Raw genomic sequence first — 20,563 nt, forward strand, 5'->3', positions numbered from 1 at the left:
CCTTACTTTTTGGCTCACCCGGTGATTGTATATACGGACTAGTCGCTCAAGCGCCCAATGACCACCATCGAGTCATCCGGCAGAATGATCAAGTGGGCTGTTGAAATACAGAGCCTTGAGATAACTTTTGAACCCAAGCGAGCAGTGAAAGGTCAGGCGTTTGCCGACTTCATTGTCGAGATGACTAGGCCTGTGCAACCGGAAAATCCAGATCAGTTTTGGAGGTTATTCGTAGACGGTAGCTCTACGGTGAACGGCTGTGGTGCAGGCGTTATATGTCATTCTCCGGAAGGGGATAAGTTTGAGTATGCACTACGGTTCCGGTTCCAAGCCTCTAATAATGAGGCGGAGTATGAAGCCTTGCTAGCCGGTATACGCATGTATAAGGCAGTAGGGGCAACAAAGATTGTCGCCTGCTCAGACTCTCAATTGATTGTTAGCCAATACAATGGTGACTACGAGGCCACCTATCCAGCTATGATCAAATATCTGCAGGCGGTCAGAGAGGAGGCCGTGTCACTTGACGAATTTCATCTAAGTCAGGTGCCCCGGTCCGAGAATAATCAGGCGGATGCCCTTTCCAAGTTGGCATCATCCGCCTCCTGTGAGGCACCTAGAACGGTTTTTTGGGAAGTCATTGAGAAAGAAGCATCGATCATGACCCCATAGGTATCCTGGACCGAAGTGCCACCTGGATGGACCCCATCCGGTCTTACTTGGCAGACGGTATCCTACCGGATGACCCTTCTGAAGCAATGGCGCTCAAGAAGCGTGCTCTGAGTTTTGTTATGCATCATGGAGAACTTCTCCGGAAGGGTTATCTACAGCCGTTTCTAAAGTGTGTAACCCCTGAAAGGGGAAGAGAGGTTCTAGAGGATCTGCACACGGGTTTTTGTGCCTCACACATAGGCGGCAGGTCCTTGGCAAGAAGAACCAGACGACAGGGTTATTTTTGGCCCACTCTTGAGGCGGACGCCATGGATTTGGTGAAATGGTGTGATAAATGCCAAAAGTTCGCCCGGCTGATACATCGACCGGCAACTGACTTGACAGCCATCCATAGTCCGGTTCCGTTCGCAAATGGGGCATGGACATCTTGGGTCCTTATACGCCTGCCGCAGGCGGTCGCCGATACATTTTGGTGGCAGTAGATTACTTCACCAAATGGGTTGAAGCAGAGGCAGTCAAAGGCATAAAAACAAAAGACGTGATCTCCTTCATTTGGAGAAATGTCATCACCCGGTTTGGGGTTCCAATGTCTATGGTCTTTGATAATGGACCTCAATTCGAAACGTCTGTCCTCAAGAGCTGGTTGGGAGATCAAGGAATCTCCCATTGTTTTGCATTCGTTGGCCGTCCTCAGGCAAACGGACAGGTCGATGCCTTCAATAAACTGATCTCAGACGGTATAAAGAAGAAGGTGGAAAGAGCCGGTGGACTATGGGCAGAGGAGCTACCTCATGTCCTTTGGGCCATCCGGACCACTGAAAAAGGGGCAACCGGTGAAACCCCATTTCTCATGACATACGGTACTGAGGCGGTGCTCCCCATTGAACATTATGAGCCAACGCTTCGCATCATGCTATATGATGAGGCAGCCAACTGGGAAGCCATGCGGCTTGCACTAGATGCTCTCCCAGAGCGAAGGGGCAACGCAGCTCTGCGTCATGAGATTTACCGCCTGAGAATGACAAGGGTCTACAACAAGCGGGTTCACAAACGACCCCTGAAAGTAGGAGATTTTGTGCTTCGCAAAATGGAAGCAACCGGTAGGGCCAATGAACAAGGAAAACTGACTCCAAATTGGGAGGGACCCTACCGGATATTTAAAGAAGTACGAGACGACACATACCGCCTGGAAGCCCCAGACGGTAGAAAACTGCCTAGAACTTGGAATGTAGGTAATCTCAAAAAGTACTACTTCTAGAAACTGTATAGTTTTTGTATATTTCAATATAATTAATGAGAAAGATTTACTACATATAATGCTTACATGCGCCATGTCTTGTGCTTAACACAAGCGGCTCCCTTTACTTATTTCCCATGCGCCCTGTCTTGTGCCCAACACAAGCGGGCCCGGAAATGTTATGAATCAGCCGGTGACGCCCATTCGGGTGAATTCATCGAAGAGAACATCTCCCATTTGGGTGTAAAATTGTTCTAGTGATCAAAAACCAGGCGGCCCTAACCGCCTGATTGATCCATAGCACCAAAGAACTGCGGGTTAGCATTCCCAATCATGCATCCAGCCCCCTCTTTGTATCGAATACCATTTAAGGCTGATCTCAAAACAGACAGCCGGTACCTAATGTCCCGCCTAATCGACCAAGAGAAGGCAGGCAGGCAAGCATCTGGGTTAGGCCAAGAATCTATGGTGTTCTTGCGAAAACCCAACCGGCAATTGTTAAAAACTTTAACATTTGCGCTATAGCATATGGATAGCCGCCTGGCACCATTTCGTCTATACCAGTCTCCTATCCAGGGGCAATTACCTACCCTAACCCCAACAAGTCATGCGGAAACACATTCATTCAAAAAGTATGCGGAAAAACATTCATGGTTTACACAAGGCAAAACGTAGAGTTGCTTGCGAAGACCCAGACGGTCAAGGTACCGCCTGGGTTCTCTTGTCTAACCTCGCAAATTTCTTTTCCTACCTACAAAAAATTCTTTGCCTAGTTTGCGAAGACTCAGACGGTAAAGGTACCGTCTGGGTTCTCTTGTCTACCCTCGCAAATTTCCTTGCCTACCTTCACAAATTTCTTTACCTAGTTTGCGAAGACACAAACAGCGGTAATGCCGGCTGGGTTTTCTTGGCTATCCTTGTAAAATTATCAAAGCAAGAAATATGCGACATTCAAAACATTCAAAACAGCAAAAAGGAAAAGAAGCAAATTCATTCAAAATCGGACCAACCGGTTGAAGTATAGCAGAAATAACCGGCATAGCCGGTGAAAATGTTAAAATTGTTTACAACAAGATAAACCGGCACAGCCGGTGAAAATGTTAATGCTCAAAATAGAAGACAATAGCAGAGTAGTTCGACCCTTCCGGCGCTATTACAAGATAATGAACGGCGCGCAGGCCGGGAGGTCGTTGCTACTCTACATTCACTGTTACCCGGTCGCCCTGAGCCTGGCTCCCCTCCGGATGAGTTGGGTCGGTGTTGGGAATGGAGCCGGGATCCTCATCCTCGACTGTCGCCTCCAAAGCAGCCGCTTCCGCCTGCATACGCTGGAACTCGGCGTCCACCCATTGCTCATACGGTCCGGGCCCTGGTTGGCCCTCCTCTTCAGCCAGAATGGCCACGTCTGCATATTTATAGGCGAGCTCCCAAACGTTGTAGTCTGCACCCGGGTGGATGATGGAGAACGCCCTCTTCATTCGGTTCTGGCAGTCCTGCTCATTCTCCTCTATGAGCCGGCTCTTATCAGCCTCTAGGGTGCACTGGAAATTACGCTGAGCAGCGGCAGCCTCCTTGACCAGGCGGTCATTCTCTAGTTGCAGCCGTTTGCTGTCCTTTTCCTCCTGGTCGAGCCGCTTGAGGGGCTCTTCATGCTTTTTCAGCTCGTCTTCAGCGTTATCCAGGGCCGCATGGAGGTTGTCCATTTTGAGCTTTTGATCTGAGAGGGCCCGTTGGAGGGACTTGACCTGATCCGCCTATTGCATGATTATAGCTTTAGTTTCTAAGTCATGCACAATCATGGAATAGTGAGCAACGCTATGTGCGTCATCCGCAGAACGTTTGGCTCTTCTTACCTCTTCCTGTTTGCGGATGTAGGCCTTCTTAAGCCCCTCCACGCGGAGCAGTGCCTGCAACAACAACGCAACCGATATTAGTTGAAAGACCGGATGGGTTTAATACAAATTATATGCCGGGTGGGCACTCAGATACTTACATCGGCCAGGTCGACCATAACCCGGTCGGCATTGAAGGTATTGATTCCAGGAATCGCCTCCTTCTCATCCCGGGGGACGGCTTTTAGCATGGCCCGGGAGTATTGAGCAGCGTCCGGCCAGCGTGGTGAGTTATTTGCACCAAAAACAGACGGTGAGAATGCTGCGTACGCTCCACCAACGGACAGCCGGCTGATCGGAGAATCTCCCGGCTGCGTAGAGGAGTACAATTTTACCCGCATGGGTATGTCGTGCAATGTGAGATCAAAAGGGTTTGTACCTTTTTGGGAAGCCTTTTGGCTTCCAGAAGCAGATGGACCGGTTGCGGTCCTTATTGGAGTGGCCTCTAAGGCCTTCTCAGTATTAGACCCGCCTGGGGTCTTTATTGTTTTACCGCCGGTTGTAGCCCGGTCGGTAGAAGCAGTTTTGGCACCTTGAGTGCCGGTTCCTCAACAGACGACCTTTGCCGGATCTGTTTTTGTAAAGAGCGGGGAATAATACCCCCATCCTGAAACAAGACCACAAGAGGTTAGATGAATAACTAGCTAAAGCAACATCAAAGACAAGCTCATAGAGAAGGTCAGGCGGTCTAACCTTTTTAGCCGCCTGAGCGGCAAGTTTCTTCTCCAGATTCTCCTTGCGGATATCTGAAGCCTTCCTTGCGGGTGTCTTGGCGGAAGGTAGCATCTTCTTAGCTTCTTCTGCAAAACGAAAATACATCCGGTCAGAAATATGAATCTTACATTGCAATCAAGAGAAAAAGGACAGTCGGCAACATATTAACCGGCTAGGGTTCGTAACCTTTGGTTTTCCACATTTTGCTAAGCCCGCAGGCGGACAAGAAACACTCGTCCTTGAAAAATTCGTGTTTGGGCACCCAGTTCTTGGGTACCCTTATTATCTCTCCGGATGTGAGAGAGGTAGAGGTCAGTTCGAAGAAACTAGAGTCCAGAATGGCCACCCGGTCGGTATCAGGGACAGGGGGCAGCCGGCACTTTTGCCCCAAAAGCTCTGGCTTCCGATTGTAGGTCCGGTATTCCTTGTTCTCTTCTTCAGACGAAGCTTTGACCAGGTAGAACCGGTTCTTCCAGTCCGACCACTTGGACGGCTTGTCCAAGGTCATCATGTACTTGGGGTGAGTAGTCAAGGTATACCAGGCCCTCCAGCCGCCTGGGCTGCGGCTCAAATAGTGCATTTGGGCAAACGCCTCCCAGCCGGGGTTGAGACCCTACATCTCGCAGGCGGCGATGTACCCTAAAATATTCACCCAAGAATTTGGGGTGAGCTGCCAAATGCCAAGGTCATACCCCCTAAGTATGGCCCTGATAGTGTTGTGAAGGGGGAAGCGGACGCCGGCTAGGAAAGCCGCCTCGTAGCATCTTAACCAGCTGTTAGCGTTGGGCTGGTCATCTTCCCATATGACCGTCCCGAACTCCCCCGGCACGGTCATCTGGTACCCCTGACCAAGCGGCCGCCTGGTAATAAAGTCTAGAAGGGAAGACCGCATGAAGGCGCGATCCCTTAAGGAGACGGCGATCATGAGAGGGTCATTTCGGCTTTGCCACGAAAGCCTCTCCGCCTCCTCGCTATCTTCGGATACGGTTAAGTAGCTGGAGCTACTACTTTCAACCCGTCCGCCATCGGAGCCGGCTGGGGAGTTGGGAGCATCATTGGCAGCTCCTGGCTGCTCAGCCTCCTCAGCCGGGGAGGTCTCCTCGTTGTAGGAACTCAGAATGCTATCGCTTGGGGTGGCAGGAGTACCGCCGGATGGTTCTCTAACCTCCCCGTCTGGCCCTCGAGTCTCAGGCGATAACTCGTTCGAGTCCCCGCCTCTGTAATTGGGGTCCATTGTTGTTCCCCTAATTCTGGCCATGGTGTCCTGCACAGACACGGAGTCGGTCGACACAGGCGTTGAAAAGGGGAAATTCCAAAGATCAGAGGCGGCAGATCCAGTTTTAGACTCAGCCGTACTAACTGACCGGCTGAGTTCACAACTATGGTCCGGGTGTGGGTATAAAGGGTCCATCTACCTATGGGACTTGTAAACAAAAATGCAAGCAAAAGACGCAAACGGAAAAACATGGAAAAGCAAGAAAGAATAGAGACGGTACCTAGAGTAAAGGGTTGAAAACCTCAAGAAATTTCTTGGGGATGCTTGCGAAGACACAGGCGGTTTGAATACCGGCTGGGTTCTCTGAGGTACCCTCCCGAAAAACTTTTGCTTGCTTACAACTGCACAGGCGGTCTGAAAACCGGCTGCTATTAAAACAATGAAGTCTCCGTGTGCTCTGAATTTCAAGTACCGGATGCTCTGAATTGCCGGATGCTCTCAAAATTCAAGAAATTTCACGAAGTTTGTAAATGAGGCTTCGAGTGCTTCCTCCCCTATTTATAGGGTTTGTCCCGGAAGGAGAAGGGGCGCGACCCTTCCCCTTCTGCTTTTCCCTCTTCCTTTATTTAGAATTTGAAGGAGTTCAAAAAAAAAAAAATTATTTTCTCCGTCAGCTCTCTTCTCAGGTGCCACGTGGCACCTTTCCACGTCAGCACCTGAGAGGGGCAAATGTTTGGGGTAAAATTACCCCAGCCACGTGGCCCAATGGCTGAGCGACACGTGGCAACTTGCCATTGGTCAGCAGGGCTCTAATCCCCTGCTGACACGTGTCCTAGGAACCCTAAATGGGGAACCAATGCTCCCCACTATAAATAGTGGGAGAGTCCTCATTAATGGGGCATTCAATTCCTTCAAAAAGAATTCACTTACATTCAATTGGCATTCAATACCATCATAACTACATTTTACACAAAAACCGAGCAATCTTAATTGCGGAATTCTCCCATTACGTGAGAAGTAATTACTCTTTTACGCACTTTCTTCCTCCCGTACATCACTGACTTGATCGTCGGAGGCGGAGCTCCACCTAACCGGAGTCTTCGTGGTTTTGCAGGTACAGGCCGTCGAAGGGCATTCTTGGAATTGTAACTCTCCCGCAGGACACATCAAAACACCCCGAAACATAGATCTTCCAGAATTTCCTGCCCCTTCTTTGGGGTGATGCATTTCAAGAGAGGCTGCAGAAAGCCCTTCTTGAAAATTTCTCCTTTATGGATCTCAAATTTGCCCGTACACTTTTTCATTGCAGCCATTTCTGGATATGTATCTGGCAGAGTGTCGTTTAGCAGATATGCCCGGATGCCGTCCATCTAGGTTAAGCTCCGGCCAAGAACTCCAATGGGATCTTCCTTAATACTTCGTTTTTCCATTACCTCCCAGAAGACTGACCAAGGCGTAACATAGGAGGTGGATGATGCCAACTAAGAAAGAGTATTTGCCTGATTGTTCTCCGACGGGGGCACTTGACTTAGATGAAATTCATCAAGTGTCCTAGCTTCTGTCCTGACCGCCTGCAAGTACTTGATCATAGCCGGATAGGTAGCCTCATAGTCACCATGGTATTGACCAACAACCAATTGAGAATCAGAGCAGGGGTCAATTTTTCTTGCCCCTGCCGCCTTGCACATGCGAATGTCGGCTAATAGGGCTTCATATTCTGCCTCATTTTTCGAGGCCTGAAACTTGAACTGTAATGCATACTCATATTTGTCCCCCTCAGGAGACTGACATATTATCCCTGCACCACAGTCGTTCATAGTAGAACTCCCGTCTAAACTTTCCAAACCTGATCCAAATTTTCCGGCTCTACTGAACGTGTCATTTCAACAATGAAGTCAGCGAACGCCTGACCCTTCACTACCTTCCTTGGTTCAAAAAAGATTTCAAGACTTTGCATTTCAATAGCCCATCTGAGCATTCGGCCGGATGACTCTAAAGTTGTCATCAGCCGCTTAAGGGGTTGGTCTGTATAGACTACCACTGGATGTGCCAAGAAGTAAGGTTTCAACTTCTTGATTGTCTTGAACAAGGCAAGACCGAATTCAATCATAGAGTATCGAAGCTCTACAATTCGGAGCTTATGGCTAATGATATAGACCGGGAGCTGATTGTCATACCTCTTAGCAAGGAGAACAGCACTGAGAGAATGATATGAGATGGCTAAGTACATGTAAAGCGTCTCCTAGGGCAGAGGGCTAACAAGCCTTGGCAAAGAGTGTAGATGCTCTTTCAATTTTTGAAAGGCTACCTCATCATCATCTCCCCATTCAAACGTGATCTTCTTTCTGATTGCTTGGAAAAAATAGAGGCACTTGTCACCTGTCCGGCTGAGGAATCTCCCCAATGCCGCCAGACAACCGGTTAATTTCTGAACTTCCTTTACAGTAGCGGGAGACTTCATATCTATGACCGCCTGTATCTTCTCTAAGTTGGCCTTTATCCCCCTTGATCAATAAAAAATCCGAGAAACTTCCCAGACTCAACACCAAAGACACACTTCTTGGGATTGAGCATGACCTTGTGCCGCTTGAGTGTGGTGAAGGTTTCTCGGAGATCGGCAAGGTAATCCGCATGTTGCTTGGATTTGACTATCATGTCATAAATGTACACCTCTACATTTTGATCAATTTGATTAATGAAGATTGTATTAATTATTCGCTTGAAAGTAGCAGGCGCATTTTTCAAACCAAACGGCATCACAGTATAACAACATAGCCCCTGATCAATGACGAATGCCGTCATTTCTTGATCTTTCTTTCACATGGGTATCAGATGAAAGCCAGAATAAGCGTCCATAAAGCTCATCAAAGCATGTCCGGCTGTAGAGTGGACTAGACTATCGATCTTCGGCAGCGGGTAACTGTCCTTCGGACATGCCTTGTTCAGATCAGTGTAATAAACACTCATGCGCTAGGTACCATTCAACTTCATTACAAGGACAACATTCGCAACCAAGTCTGGGAAGTGACATTGCCGAATGAACCTGACGTCTAACAACTTCTTGACCTCAGCGTCTGCCGCTTGAAATCTCTCCTCGCTGTGATTTCTTTTCTTTTGCCTAACAGGCTTCTTTTTTGGATCCACGGCAAGTTTGTGGACAGCAAGATCCGGGCAGATGCATGTCATCTCTTCCACTTCAAAGGCAAAGATGTCCTTGAATTCCTTCAGCAGATGGTGCAAGTTAGCACCCAGTTTAGCAAAAGAAACCGTCCTAACCTTTACAGTACGCTCTGGACGTGTATCATCTAGAACGATGTCCATATGTTCTCCAGCCGATTGGGGACGGAGGTCATCTGACCGTTCCTCGGTCAGTGATTGCTATTGCTTCTTATTTTTTACAGCCACCAGCTGGTCGGCCTTTCTTTTCTTATCGGCTGCTGGAAGGGCAGGCTCTTGCTCTTTGACATCGTCAAGGTCTATTGGCTCCTCACCCTGGCCAGCTGCTGCCGCCATGGGCTTGACGTCTAAGAGGTAGCACTCTCTAGCCGTCTTCTAGTCCCCGCTCAGGGAGCCAATAGAACCGTCAACTTTCTCAAATTTCAGCAGCATGAGGGATGGGATGATAACGGCCTTAGATTCGTTTAGAGTCGGACGGCCCAAAATCATATTATAGACGGTCAGCTCTTCTACAACTAAGAACCAGACGACCATGTGGCGCCCCTCTCCCTTCTCTCCCAGCCAGATGGGTAAATCAATTCGGCCGACCAGGTGCACAACTCCACCCCCAAAACCAACCAAGGGGTGAGTGACCTTGTGCATGTTGTTGGGCCTGTACTTCAGCTTGGATAGATACTTGTAGCTGATGATGTCAGACGAGCTACCGGTAGCAATGAGGACAGACACTAGTTGGCCACCTTGCGTTTTATGACAATGGGGTCATCATGCGGTTGGCGGACTTTGCCACGGTCCTTTTCAGTGATGACGACCTTAGGGAATGTGTCGGTAGACGCTTGTCCCTCATCGACGGAGCTGACATCTAGCCGTCTGACATGGTCCTTGGTGCCCCTGATTGTCGGCCCCCTCCAGCAAAGCTGCCTGCTATGGTGTAGATCGGCTCCTTGTCAGTGTCCAAACTATTAGTAGGCTTTGCTGGCTTTTTTTACGGCTGTCTGGGGTCCGTATTCAGGGTCACCTTTGACTTGAGGATGTAAGATTTCAACAACCCCTTATCAGCTAAACTATCCAACATCCGCTTGAGGCTATAGCAGTCGTTGGTGTCATGGCCAATATCCTCATGGAAGTGGCAGTACTTGTCTTTATTCTAGTTTTTGGCTGGACCTTTCATTGCTGTGGGCTTCTTAATAGTCACCCGGTCTTTTTTCTCTATGAGGATGGAGTAGAAGTCTTTGTTAAACTCGTACTTTGGGACGTACGGTTTAAACTCTTTCTTTTTCTTCTGGGACGGCTGATCAGAATCTTCAACCGCCCAGATTTCTTTTATCTTCTTGCTCTCTTTAGCTTTCTGAGCCGGTTGTTCTTGCCGACTCCCTTTTTGTTTGTCGGACTTTCTTGAGTCAAACAAGAATGCAAGCGTCCTAAAATTGTTGATGCACCCAGCCGGCAAATTGTTGAACTACTGCTGGACAATGCCCTTCAGCGTGGTTGGGAAACACCTGCACCATGCGGCGTCATCCAACCCCTGCAAGTACATGAGGTGGGTGTATGTCAACAGGTGGTCTTCTAGGTTGGTGGTACCATTGTAAGTACCCACCATGACATTCTTAACCTTGGCCGGTTGTGCCGCCTCGGTTATCTCCTTGGAGAACGTAGAAGGTTGTTCCCTTAATTTTAGCAAACGGAGCTGCCAGTCTAGTGGCTGGACGTTATATACCGCCTGACCCCCGAAGAGGGTAGGTTGCATGTAAGGATGGGCAAATGGCCTGTGTGACTTTTGGGGCACATACGGGGCCGAGCCGATCATCTAAGGACTTGTATGGACGGACGGGCCACCTGACAGGCTCTCTTGTACAGATTGAGAATACCTCATCGAGGTATTCTTGAAGCTTTCTGGGAACGTCGACGTTGAAGCCGAGTCAGACAGTTGCTGGTTTTTCTTCTGCTCAATGATGAATCGAGCATCAGAGTAAGTCTTCTTGCTGCCATCCGGCTGTGTTTGCCGGATGGCCTTCCTCTTCCCTGGCTCAGGGAAGTGGAACTTAGTCCAATCAATCAAAGGTCGGGTCCCCTCCGTTGTTTTCGGGTGCGGAGTGGGCTCCCTGTCCTTGACTGACTTAGCCTTCTCAGAGCGAGAGGGCTTCTTGGCCGACTAACCCTTGCTGGGACCAGCCGTCCTGTTGGAGATCAGGTCCTTCATCTCTCCCTTGAAACTCGTCATGAATTTCATGAACTCGTCTCGGGTGATGTGAGCAGACTGTCTTGCCGCCTGGGGCTGGCCGGATGACTTACTCGGACCTGCCTGACCATCGCCCATTCCTTGTTTTCGTTGGAACAGATGCGCCTTGTAATGAGGGATCCATCTGCGGCAGTATATGTTTCAACCTTTGGTTCCGTATCATAGTCTAAATAAACCTCAGCCGTAGGCTGCTTATTCTCAGGAGGCGGTACAATCTCTTGAGAAACTATCTTAGAGGTACCCTTCCCACAGATGGCGCCAAATGTTTCGGGGTTTTTGTCCCTCGGGAGAGTTACGCCACCAAGGCTGATTTCTCTGCCGGCTGTACCTGCAAAACAACGGAAGCTGTTGTTGGTAGGAGTTCCGTCTCCGACGATTAAGTTAGAACCGATCGAAGTAAGATAAAAAGTGTGGAAACATAAAAGTAGATTTTCTCAAATCCCGAGATCAGGTGTTTTTCTCTGATGTGAGAGAATTGATTGTGTAATAAATAAATGTGTCCCCAAAATGGGGGAAATCTCCCTATTTATAGGGTCGTTGGTAAATGTGCCTCTATCTAGGTCATTCTGACCTAGATATGGGGGGTTGCGCCGTTTTGCGGCTTTTCTCGGGAATTGGGCCCTAAAGGCCGTCTTTTTTCCCTATTGATTGGGAGTGCCACGTGTTAGCTGAGAATTAGTTCATTTTGAACCTCTCCTATTGTGACATGTGTCACCATCTGATTGGGCCACGTGGCCTGGAAATTTTTACCCAAAACAAATAGTGCATGGATATTTATATCCTTAAAAATATTCTTTTAAATATTTGCCCCCATTTGATTTCAAAAGTCTCATAATTGTCTCTTGAATTATCTAAATTGATTTAAAAAGTTATGTTTATTTTAATATTTAAATTCATCTTTTACTCTCTCTATTTCTTTTAGTTTTAATTTTCTTATTTAGAATTTATTAGACATTTATATTTCTACATCAAACTCAATATCCTTTACCGTTTAATCACTAAATCAAAGTAGTCCAACTAAAGTTTAGAACATTACACAATACTACACAACATCCAATACATTTATCGTCTATAGAGCAAACAAGTATAGGGCTTATAAAACATCGGTAATAATTCTTCTCAAAGGTCTATCTATACCCTTCACCACGCGCACCCACGTTGAAGTCCCTAGTATTAGGAAAATTTGTTAAATAGGGATTTTATTCAATTTCTGGTGAGAAAGAACTTTTTATGTTAAAAATGGCACAGAATGACCGTATAAGCGATTTTTGTTGTAAGGAGGTCTGGAGGGATTTTATGATCAGAAAGTGGGAGTTGAGCACCGGAATCGGCATTGATTGACACATGGGAGGCACGATGATGATCCCAGTTTTTTTTTTTTTTTTTTTTTTTTTTTTTTGGTGTTTCAACCCGATTCACCCTTGGGGCTAATCCGGATTTAGGGTCTAGTTGTGGGTGGTTAGGTTCTAGTCTCGTTCCAATTGTTATTGAAGGGGAACGAACACGGGTTCTCCCTACCAAGTGTAGCCCCAATCACCACTACACCCAACAACCAATTGGTATGATCCCAATATATGACATCTCAATTTTCGAGCCGAAAATATTGTCCAGTCGTCATTTGTCCCTTCAGGATTCAATTTGAACACTAGTAATTAATAACTATCTATTAAATAACAATTATTAATAATTAAAAATTAATACCTAATGATTTGTAATTAATGATTAACCATTAGTAACAATTATTAATAATTAATCATTAATAATTAATAGTTTATTAATAATTAATCATTTATTAATAATATATATTTTATTAATTATCAATAAACTTCTATGCGTGACTGGACACAACATAAGGTTACCTGATTAGTGTTATAGGGGTTACTTTGTTAGAGTTATATGAGTTACGCTATCAATATTGGGGTTACTCACTTAGTATAATAGGGTTTCCTTATTAGTATTGTAGAGGTTACATTGTCACTTATTAAAACACGGAAGGAGTATAGATCTTATAAATAAATTTATTGTAATTTAAATTTAATCTATAAAATATACGAAGTACATTCTTTGAGTGTTTTTTTAAAAAATATTTCTTCTAGTGTTTGTATCAACCTTATTTTTTTATTTTATTTTATTTTATTTTTTTTTTTATTTTATTTTTTTTAGGAAAGTGTTTGTATCAACCTTTGTCAAGATTTGACAATGAAAATTTTGAAAAATAGTGAGAAATGTCTATTAGAAAAAGTGAAACTTAAATTGTGATAACGATGGATATTATAAGTTAGACATAAAATTCTACTGTACATTACATGACCAATAGAATACTTAATGAAACCTCCCCAATGTTCTACAATAATCAAAGGAAAATATCTTCACATCCAATTCCATCTGTTTGCGTGTGATTGTATGAATGCTGAATCACCCACAATCAACGTGAAGCACGAGTTCTCTCCGATGCTTCACGAGAACCATATTGTGCTCCGTATTTTAAGCTACCCGATCATTAACTTTCGCACCTATAACACAAAAAGAATAAATTAATGACAAAATTAACAATCATAAAGATAGAAACATACATTTAGCAACAATAAAGAAAGAAGCATGCATTTAGCATCCTCTGTTTTTTTTCACCTGTAAAGCCTTTTTATTAAAGGACAAGGCTCGCGAGCCTAATTAGTATAATCAAGAAACATCGATCTCCGCCAAGGCAATCAAGCCTTGCGGAACAGAGTCGACAAACACTTGCTCAAAACCGTTCTAAGGATTAAGTCTAGCAGCCATGTGTGCAACACAATTACCCCCCTCATGACATGAAAGCAGGAAAAATGAATGAAATCCTTGCCTAGTGAACCTCAAGTTCTCTACATAACAAACTTACAAGACTATCCGAATTGTGTTTACCTTTACTTTTTTTAGGGAGTATGTTGTGTGCTTGTGTTTACGTAACAGTAGCTAAGAGAAGTCCCGAGAACGAGCCCGGATCAGTAATACACTGCCATAAATTACATTTCCTCCTTTTTTTATTACTCGACTTATTTCTTTTATTCCACTTACCAATGCAGAACTTCAACGATCAATAACTTTAATTATACGTAAGTAAAGCTTATAGAGGTTATATATTATAATAATACTTATTGAGACAAATTTAAAAAGATTCCACAAAAAATATATTTTTCTTTACATATTTTTCACAAAAGACGATCAAAGGAAGGATGGCGAATAGTGTAAATATCAAAGCGAGTCAAGTAAAAAAGAACGGAGGAAGTATGCTAAATTATGCTTTTATATTAGATTTAGTAATTGAAAACGAAAACATAAAACCAAATAAAAAAAAATAGGTAGACTAAGTTCATAATAAACTGATAATTCAATTAGCGGTTTTACAATAAATAAACCTATAGTGTTATATATAAATGAATTAACAGTTTACTATAGTAAAAAGGCTACTACCAGTTTATGTCAACAAAACCACTAATTGAGTTCGAGAAAAAAGAGCCTATTTGAAAATTATGGCCATCTTTTTTTTTTGAAACCAAGGAATTACAGGCCATTTTATCATAATAAATCAATTTCCATCAAAGAGATTAAGCTTTGGGGAAAAAACTAGTACAAACATACTCTGAATTCTCTCCCGTGTCCCATCAAGCAACTATTTTATAATTTTGGCCATCTTTTAACATTAAAACAAAAAAAATTTTAAACATAAAAAAAAAAAAAAAAAATACCCAAATTCTTTATCAGCTAAAGTAATCAAAAGTAGTTGGCATCCAACACCAAATTAAAAGGTACTGATAAACCAACTTAAAAACATTGTCAATTTGAAATCGAAATGATCTAATCAAACAATAATTTAACAACTACTCCGTAATTTAATACGCTAAAAGTATTTATTGGCTACATCAAAGTCAAAAAGGGCATATAATAAAAGGGGTCGTTCTCTTAGATATATATAATTGTCTTTGAGCCTAAAGTGTCGATTTTTTTATACAGTACTGCATAAAGTAATGGGTTGTTTTCTAGGTACATCATTGCTCTTGTAATTAATTAGTTTAATATGGTTTCAATATCAACTATTCAGGCAAGTGGTTCACAATGCACTAGTTGCTCTTTCAAGCAAGTGGTTCACAATGTAGTACAGGAGTACAGTTTCAAGCAAGTGGCTTCTATCACTGTCGAAGTGATGATTTTCTGTCGCGAGTACAGTTTTCTTCTACTCAAACGCTAAAATCTACAAACTACCCCTACTAGTTTTTCCAAACGAGGCATACAACTCTAGGAGCTTTACAAGTTGATTCAAAGACTAGGTTCATTTCGTTACCATTCATCAACGCTGATATAGGTGGTGCAAGAATGAAATCATCCAGAATGAACTATCAAGGTGGTGCAAGAATAAGGGCATAATATCACTAAAGAATTTGGAAAAAAGTGCTAACAAAATAAACCATAGCAACTATCACAGCAGGGTAAAGCATTATTCGAAGCAGAAAACTAAACTATCACAGCAGGGTAAAGCATATTATTCGTCTATTCGAAGCAGAAAATTAAACTATAGGAAGAACGTTGAAGAGTACTCAACTTTGTGTGAATTACAAGTGCAAGTTAATTATTCTTGATCTTTACTTCCACAACATGAAACTTTGTCTGAAATTATTCTTATCAAACGTTTAAGATGTTAGAAAAATTATGGTGATAAGCAGAAATTTTACCTGTCAATTTACTCAAGTAAGCAACATCAAATGTCCTTGTAATTCGATTGTAACTATCAGAGATGCTTCATGCTTGACCACAATCATAGTATAGATCAACTATGAACCTCAACTCCAAACACCAACCTGTATGAGGGGAACCACAGATTCACCACAGGTACGGAGTAAAACACAGAATGAATTGCGAAGCCAGAAACAAAATACAGTACATACTTACCATAATTGGCCAACAAATCCAAGATCAAGTCCTGAAACACATAAGACAAGAACAAGAAAGGCAGACTAAAATACGCAACAGATTGACAAACATTATCAAGAAACTCGTAAATGAAACACGTCATACATTTGAAGTTAATGAACATACAACACATCAGAGATCGTCTCATCAACCACATGGAACATGAACATGCAAGACATGTTAGATGTTATACAATCAACTAGATGGAAATATAACATGAAACATATCATATGGTCATATGTGAAGCTATCAGATGGATTGGAAAAAGGTACATATCACACATGTTATGTTATCTCATCAACCAAATGGAAGAAACATGCAGCACAGATTCAAATCATCCGACCTCAAAAACAGGAATAAGGGAAAAACAGATGTACTACACATTAATCAAATAACTATTGAACACAAAACACTTACTGAATGATTCACCTCATAATGTCTCCTCCAGTGTTCATACCATGAGATTGGCTACTTTTCTTCATAAAGACTAAACAAGCAGATATGTGCAGTTATGATGATCAATTACATATAATCTAAGAAAATTTACTAACTGTTTTCAAATGTTTACATCGAGTAAAAATGTTAATAGGCTGTTAGTGTTCATCGTCAATGCATTGAACAATTGCAACATGGCTACGGAAGTTGTGAATACAGTGACAAGTTTAAATCTATTCATTTACTTAACACTTTCGGCTTCATTGGGTGAGGGGAATCAAAGAGTTAGGGAGTACGAGTTCAAAGATTAGTGGATCATATGCTCCTTTGATTTCAGAGGGAAGCAAAAGTAAACTGGGAAAGGGATAAAATAGATTCAATTTCCTTCCCATTTCAATGAACACCATTTGGAAAACTTAGGAAGGACAATCTTTGTGTCTCCTTACTCTGAAATTGTTGCTTCAAAGCTTTGAAATTGTTTTCAACACAAATTGCTACGACTCTTTTTAAGAATTTCAACTTAAAACAGTTTACGAAAGATACATTTTGGGAAAAACTGACACGAAAAATCGAACTAAAGCATGATTGAACAATGATTTTCTTGTCTGGTGAGCGTAAAACCTGCAAGCCTTCTCTTCCTCCCAATTACAAGAGGGTTTTAAACCAGTGAATACTTACTAAAACTGTGGTGAAGTAGAAATTGATTGAAAACCATGGTGTAGACAAAACTGGAAAATTGAATTATTTAAAACTATACCAGCAAACCTTATCAAAATTTTGGTGAAATTGTTTCTTTAATTGAAAACCATGATGCAGTGAAATTCTGAAAATCGAATTTTAGAAACTATACCAGCCCAAACCCTTATCAAAATTGTGGTAAAATTGTTTCTTTAATGGAAAAGCATGGTGTAGACAAAATCTGAAAATCCAATTTTAAGAACTATACCAGGCTTACCAGCAATTCAGCAAACCTTATAAAAATTGTGGTGAAATTGACAAAATCTGAAAATCGAATTTTAAAAACTATACCAGCAAACCCTTATCAAAATTGTGGTAAAAATGTTTCTTAGATTGAAAAACTTAGTTGAAGGCAAAATCGGAAATCGGATTTTTGAAAACTATAGCAGCAAACATCTACAGAGTATGGCAAACAAACAATGGTAATTGCTAAGCAATTTAGACAGAAGAAGCTACTTCTAATCACCTTGTATTGACATCGAAAATCAGGTACACATCAGTAACATAAAAAGAAAATCTATAACTGACTGATAAAACCATGGACATGAAACATGAAAAAAAAAAAGAATAATTAATCAATAGCACAACAGAAAAACAACACAAACAATATAACATCATGTCAAACTCTCAAAATCCTAAAAGAAAGGGGGGTGTTTAAGGCATCTGCCAAAATTTTAGCACACTGCAACACAGGGGTATGAGGCAGGTGGTATGGTGTGATTATCGGAGGCGGCGGTGGTCCATATAACATCCAAGAGAGCAGGGCGGAGTTGGTTCTGGCAAAACCGGTTGAACTCGAGCGTGTCGCCGCTATCCTTCTTCACCTCCACCATTAGGAAAGAGGAAGACACCGCGAATAGCTCGACCACGATTACCAGCTTACCTTTCCTCCCCTTCTCCTGCCCTTGCAGCCTCACCACAGAGTCCCCTACTTTGCTGACCTTGAACTTACCACTACTCAAGGCAGCCAATTCTTCCAACCTCGAAATCACCTCAGTTTCAGACATTGTTGTCGTGAATCCAATTTCTTCCCTCTCCTCCCTCTTCTTCTTCTCTTCCGAGAAGAGGGCAGAGAGATCTAACCCTTCTGACATCGATATGATATGAAAAGCATTCAACGCCTCCACTTCCTTCTTCAGGAACTTGTTGACGGTGGTGTTGTTATTTCCCTCTTCTTCGTCGTCGGCCTCGAAGATATCAACCTTAAACCATTTTGATTCCATAATCTCAGCCAAGGTGATGCGAGTAGCAGGGTTAGGATCAAGCATCCGAGTGATCAACTCCCTCGCCTCGGCCGAAAACCAAGACGGACAAGTGAAATCACCCTTGTACACCTTCCGATACATCTGCATAATATTCTCATCATGAAAAGGGAGATAACCAGCAAGAAGTACAAACAATATCACACCACAAGACCATATATCCGCCTTCGAACCGTCGTACCCTTGACCCCTCTTGCTAACCACCTCAGGCGCAACATAGTGCGGCGTCCCACAAGTAGTCCGCAACAAAACCTGATTATTCTCCTCTTCTTCAAAGAAAGCACTCAATCCGAAATCAGTGATCTTGAGATTATCATCTTGATCCAAGAGTAAATTCTCCAATTTCAGATCTCGATGGAAAACCCCTCTACTATGGCAGTAATCAACAGCAGAGATCAATTGCCGGAAATACGATCTCGCCGTATGTTCTTCTAATTTCCCTTCTTTCGAAACCTTAGCGTGGAGCTCGCCCCCTCGGACGAGCTCCAACGCTAAGAATATCTTAGACTTGGTCGCCATAACCTCGTACAGTTCAACAATATTAGGGTGTTTCAGCCTCTTCATAACGCTGATCTCCCTCTTCATCTGATCCATCATCTTCGCCCTTACAACCTTCTCTTTTCCCACAACTTTCATCGCAACGCTCTTCCCCGACTCGAGGTTGCGCGCATAGTAAACCCGAGCAAAGGTCCCCTGACCCAGCACCCTTCCGAGCTCATACTTCCCCTGCATCACCAATTTACAGTAATTCGGCCGCGACTCGGCGGCATTCTTGTTGCTATTGTTATCTTTAACCGCTAACATGAATTCCCCCATCATTTTAGACTTGAGAAATCACGAATTAAACTTCAATATCTACCAAATTAACCCCGAATATATATATACTTGACTCTTTTTTTTCTAATCTGAGAGAGGAGGAGGTTTAAGAATTCACAAGATCTTCTATATTTTGTATTTTGTTCTAAGAAAATGAAAAACACGAAAAACTACCCGTCTTCGACGTGTTTACGGTGCCAATTCCGGCCTCCGAGCACATGATGATTCTTCTGAGCAATACCACCTCGCACATACGGGTTAAAAAGCGATAGACAACTCATACTTCCGCATTAATTCGCCGGCTAACGCCTCTTTCTCACGGCGGTGTTGGTGTTTTTGTGTTTCTAACGGCGGAGAAAAGAAAGCTTTGTAGGAGAGAGAAAATAGAGAGAGAAGGTAGAGAGAGGTATTTTAGGTTTGAATAATATTGATAAAAATTGTAGGAAGGTATTTATAGTGTAAAAAAAGGGGAAAATTCAGCAGAAACCTAGAGGGATCGTTTCAGTTGGCTATTTTCTTTTTTTAATAAAAATAAAAAATACTTACTGTAACTTGACTCATCCTGACGTGGAAAATTCAATACAAATTACAATTCCTATGCTTTATTTTTAAATAATTTGAAAATAGATTTGTTGGTTTGTTAGGCACAAATAGTATTGTTGTGAAACAGCTCATTCATAATCACAACATAAAAGGATGGAAGGTGGTGGTGATTTGAAGTTGACTAGCAAATTGATAAAAATAGAATGGGTAAAATTGGAAAAAGTATTAAAAAAAATACGTGGATACAACTCAATAAGACAATGGTGGTAGGGTATTTGCTTACTTAGTCTTACGTGTACCGTGTGAAAGACCTAATCATTTAACCCACACCATAATGCAACTTGCATCGCTTCTACTAAAATCAATGATAATTGTTGTGATCTGATCCGTTGCACACCGCTACTACTAGATTTGTATCGGAGCGTAAATGCGTAATTATCTGCCCCTTGTTTTGAGGACGATTGACTATTTTTTTTCTTTTTTGTTATAAAGTGAATAATAAACGTGATTTATTAAGCACCTGGTTTTTGTTTTTGTTTATGCCGTTTTTGAATTCCCAATGATATTACACGGTTTCTACAATAATTTTGCCTTAAATAAAATTTGCTATCCTTGGGATTTTTTGTGGTGATTTGGAGAGAGGCAAATCGTGTAGCTGATTCAGGGTTTGTTGTTTTCAATTTATTT

General features: G+C 42.9%; 1 protein-coding gene across 2 annotated transcripts; it reads right to left on the bottom strand.

Annotated features, from left to right (window-relative positions):
• Positions 1-13,373: 13,373 nt before the first annotated feature.
• On the bottom strand, positions 13,374-19,766 carry LOC110706008 (CBL-interacting serine/threonine-protein kinase 6-like). Of its 2 annotated transcripts, XM_021883924.1 has the most exons (3): positions 16,062-19,766; positions 15,845-15,970; positions 13,374-13,654 (listed from the first exon to the last, which is right to left on the bottom strand). In XM_021883924.1, the coding sequence occupies exon 1, from the start codon at positions 19,334-19,336 to the stop codon at positions 17,930-17,932; it is 1,407 nt and encodes a 468-aa protein (XP_021739616.1). In that variant the 5' UTR covers positions 19,337-19,766; the 3' UTR covers positions 13,374-13,654; positions 15,845-15,970; positions 16,062-17,929. The 2 variants fall into 2 exon arrangements, with proteins under 2 accessions (XP_021739616.1, XP_021739615.1); XM_021883923.1 differs by having other exon boundaries at positions 15,845-19,766.
• Positions 19,767-20,563: the final 797 nt, after the last annotated feature.

This window comes from Chenopodium quinoa, unplaced genomic scaffold, assembly GCF_001683475.1.
Source record: "Chenopodium quinoa cultivar QQ74 unplaced genomic scaffold, ASM168347v1, whole genome shotgun sequence".
Classification (NCBI taxonomy): domain Eukaryota; kingdom Viridiplantae; phylum Streptophyta; class Magnoliopsida; order Caryophyllales; family Amaranthaceae; genus Chenopodium; species Chenopodium quinoa.

Excerpts from the sequence above, each read along its gene's own strand:
- LOC110706008 (XM_021883924.1), bottom strand. The coding sequence starts at position 19,336 with ATGATGGGGGAATTCATGTTAGCGGTTAAAGATAACAATAGCAACAAG.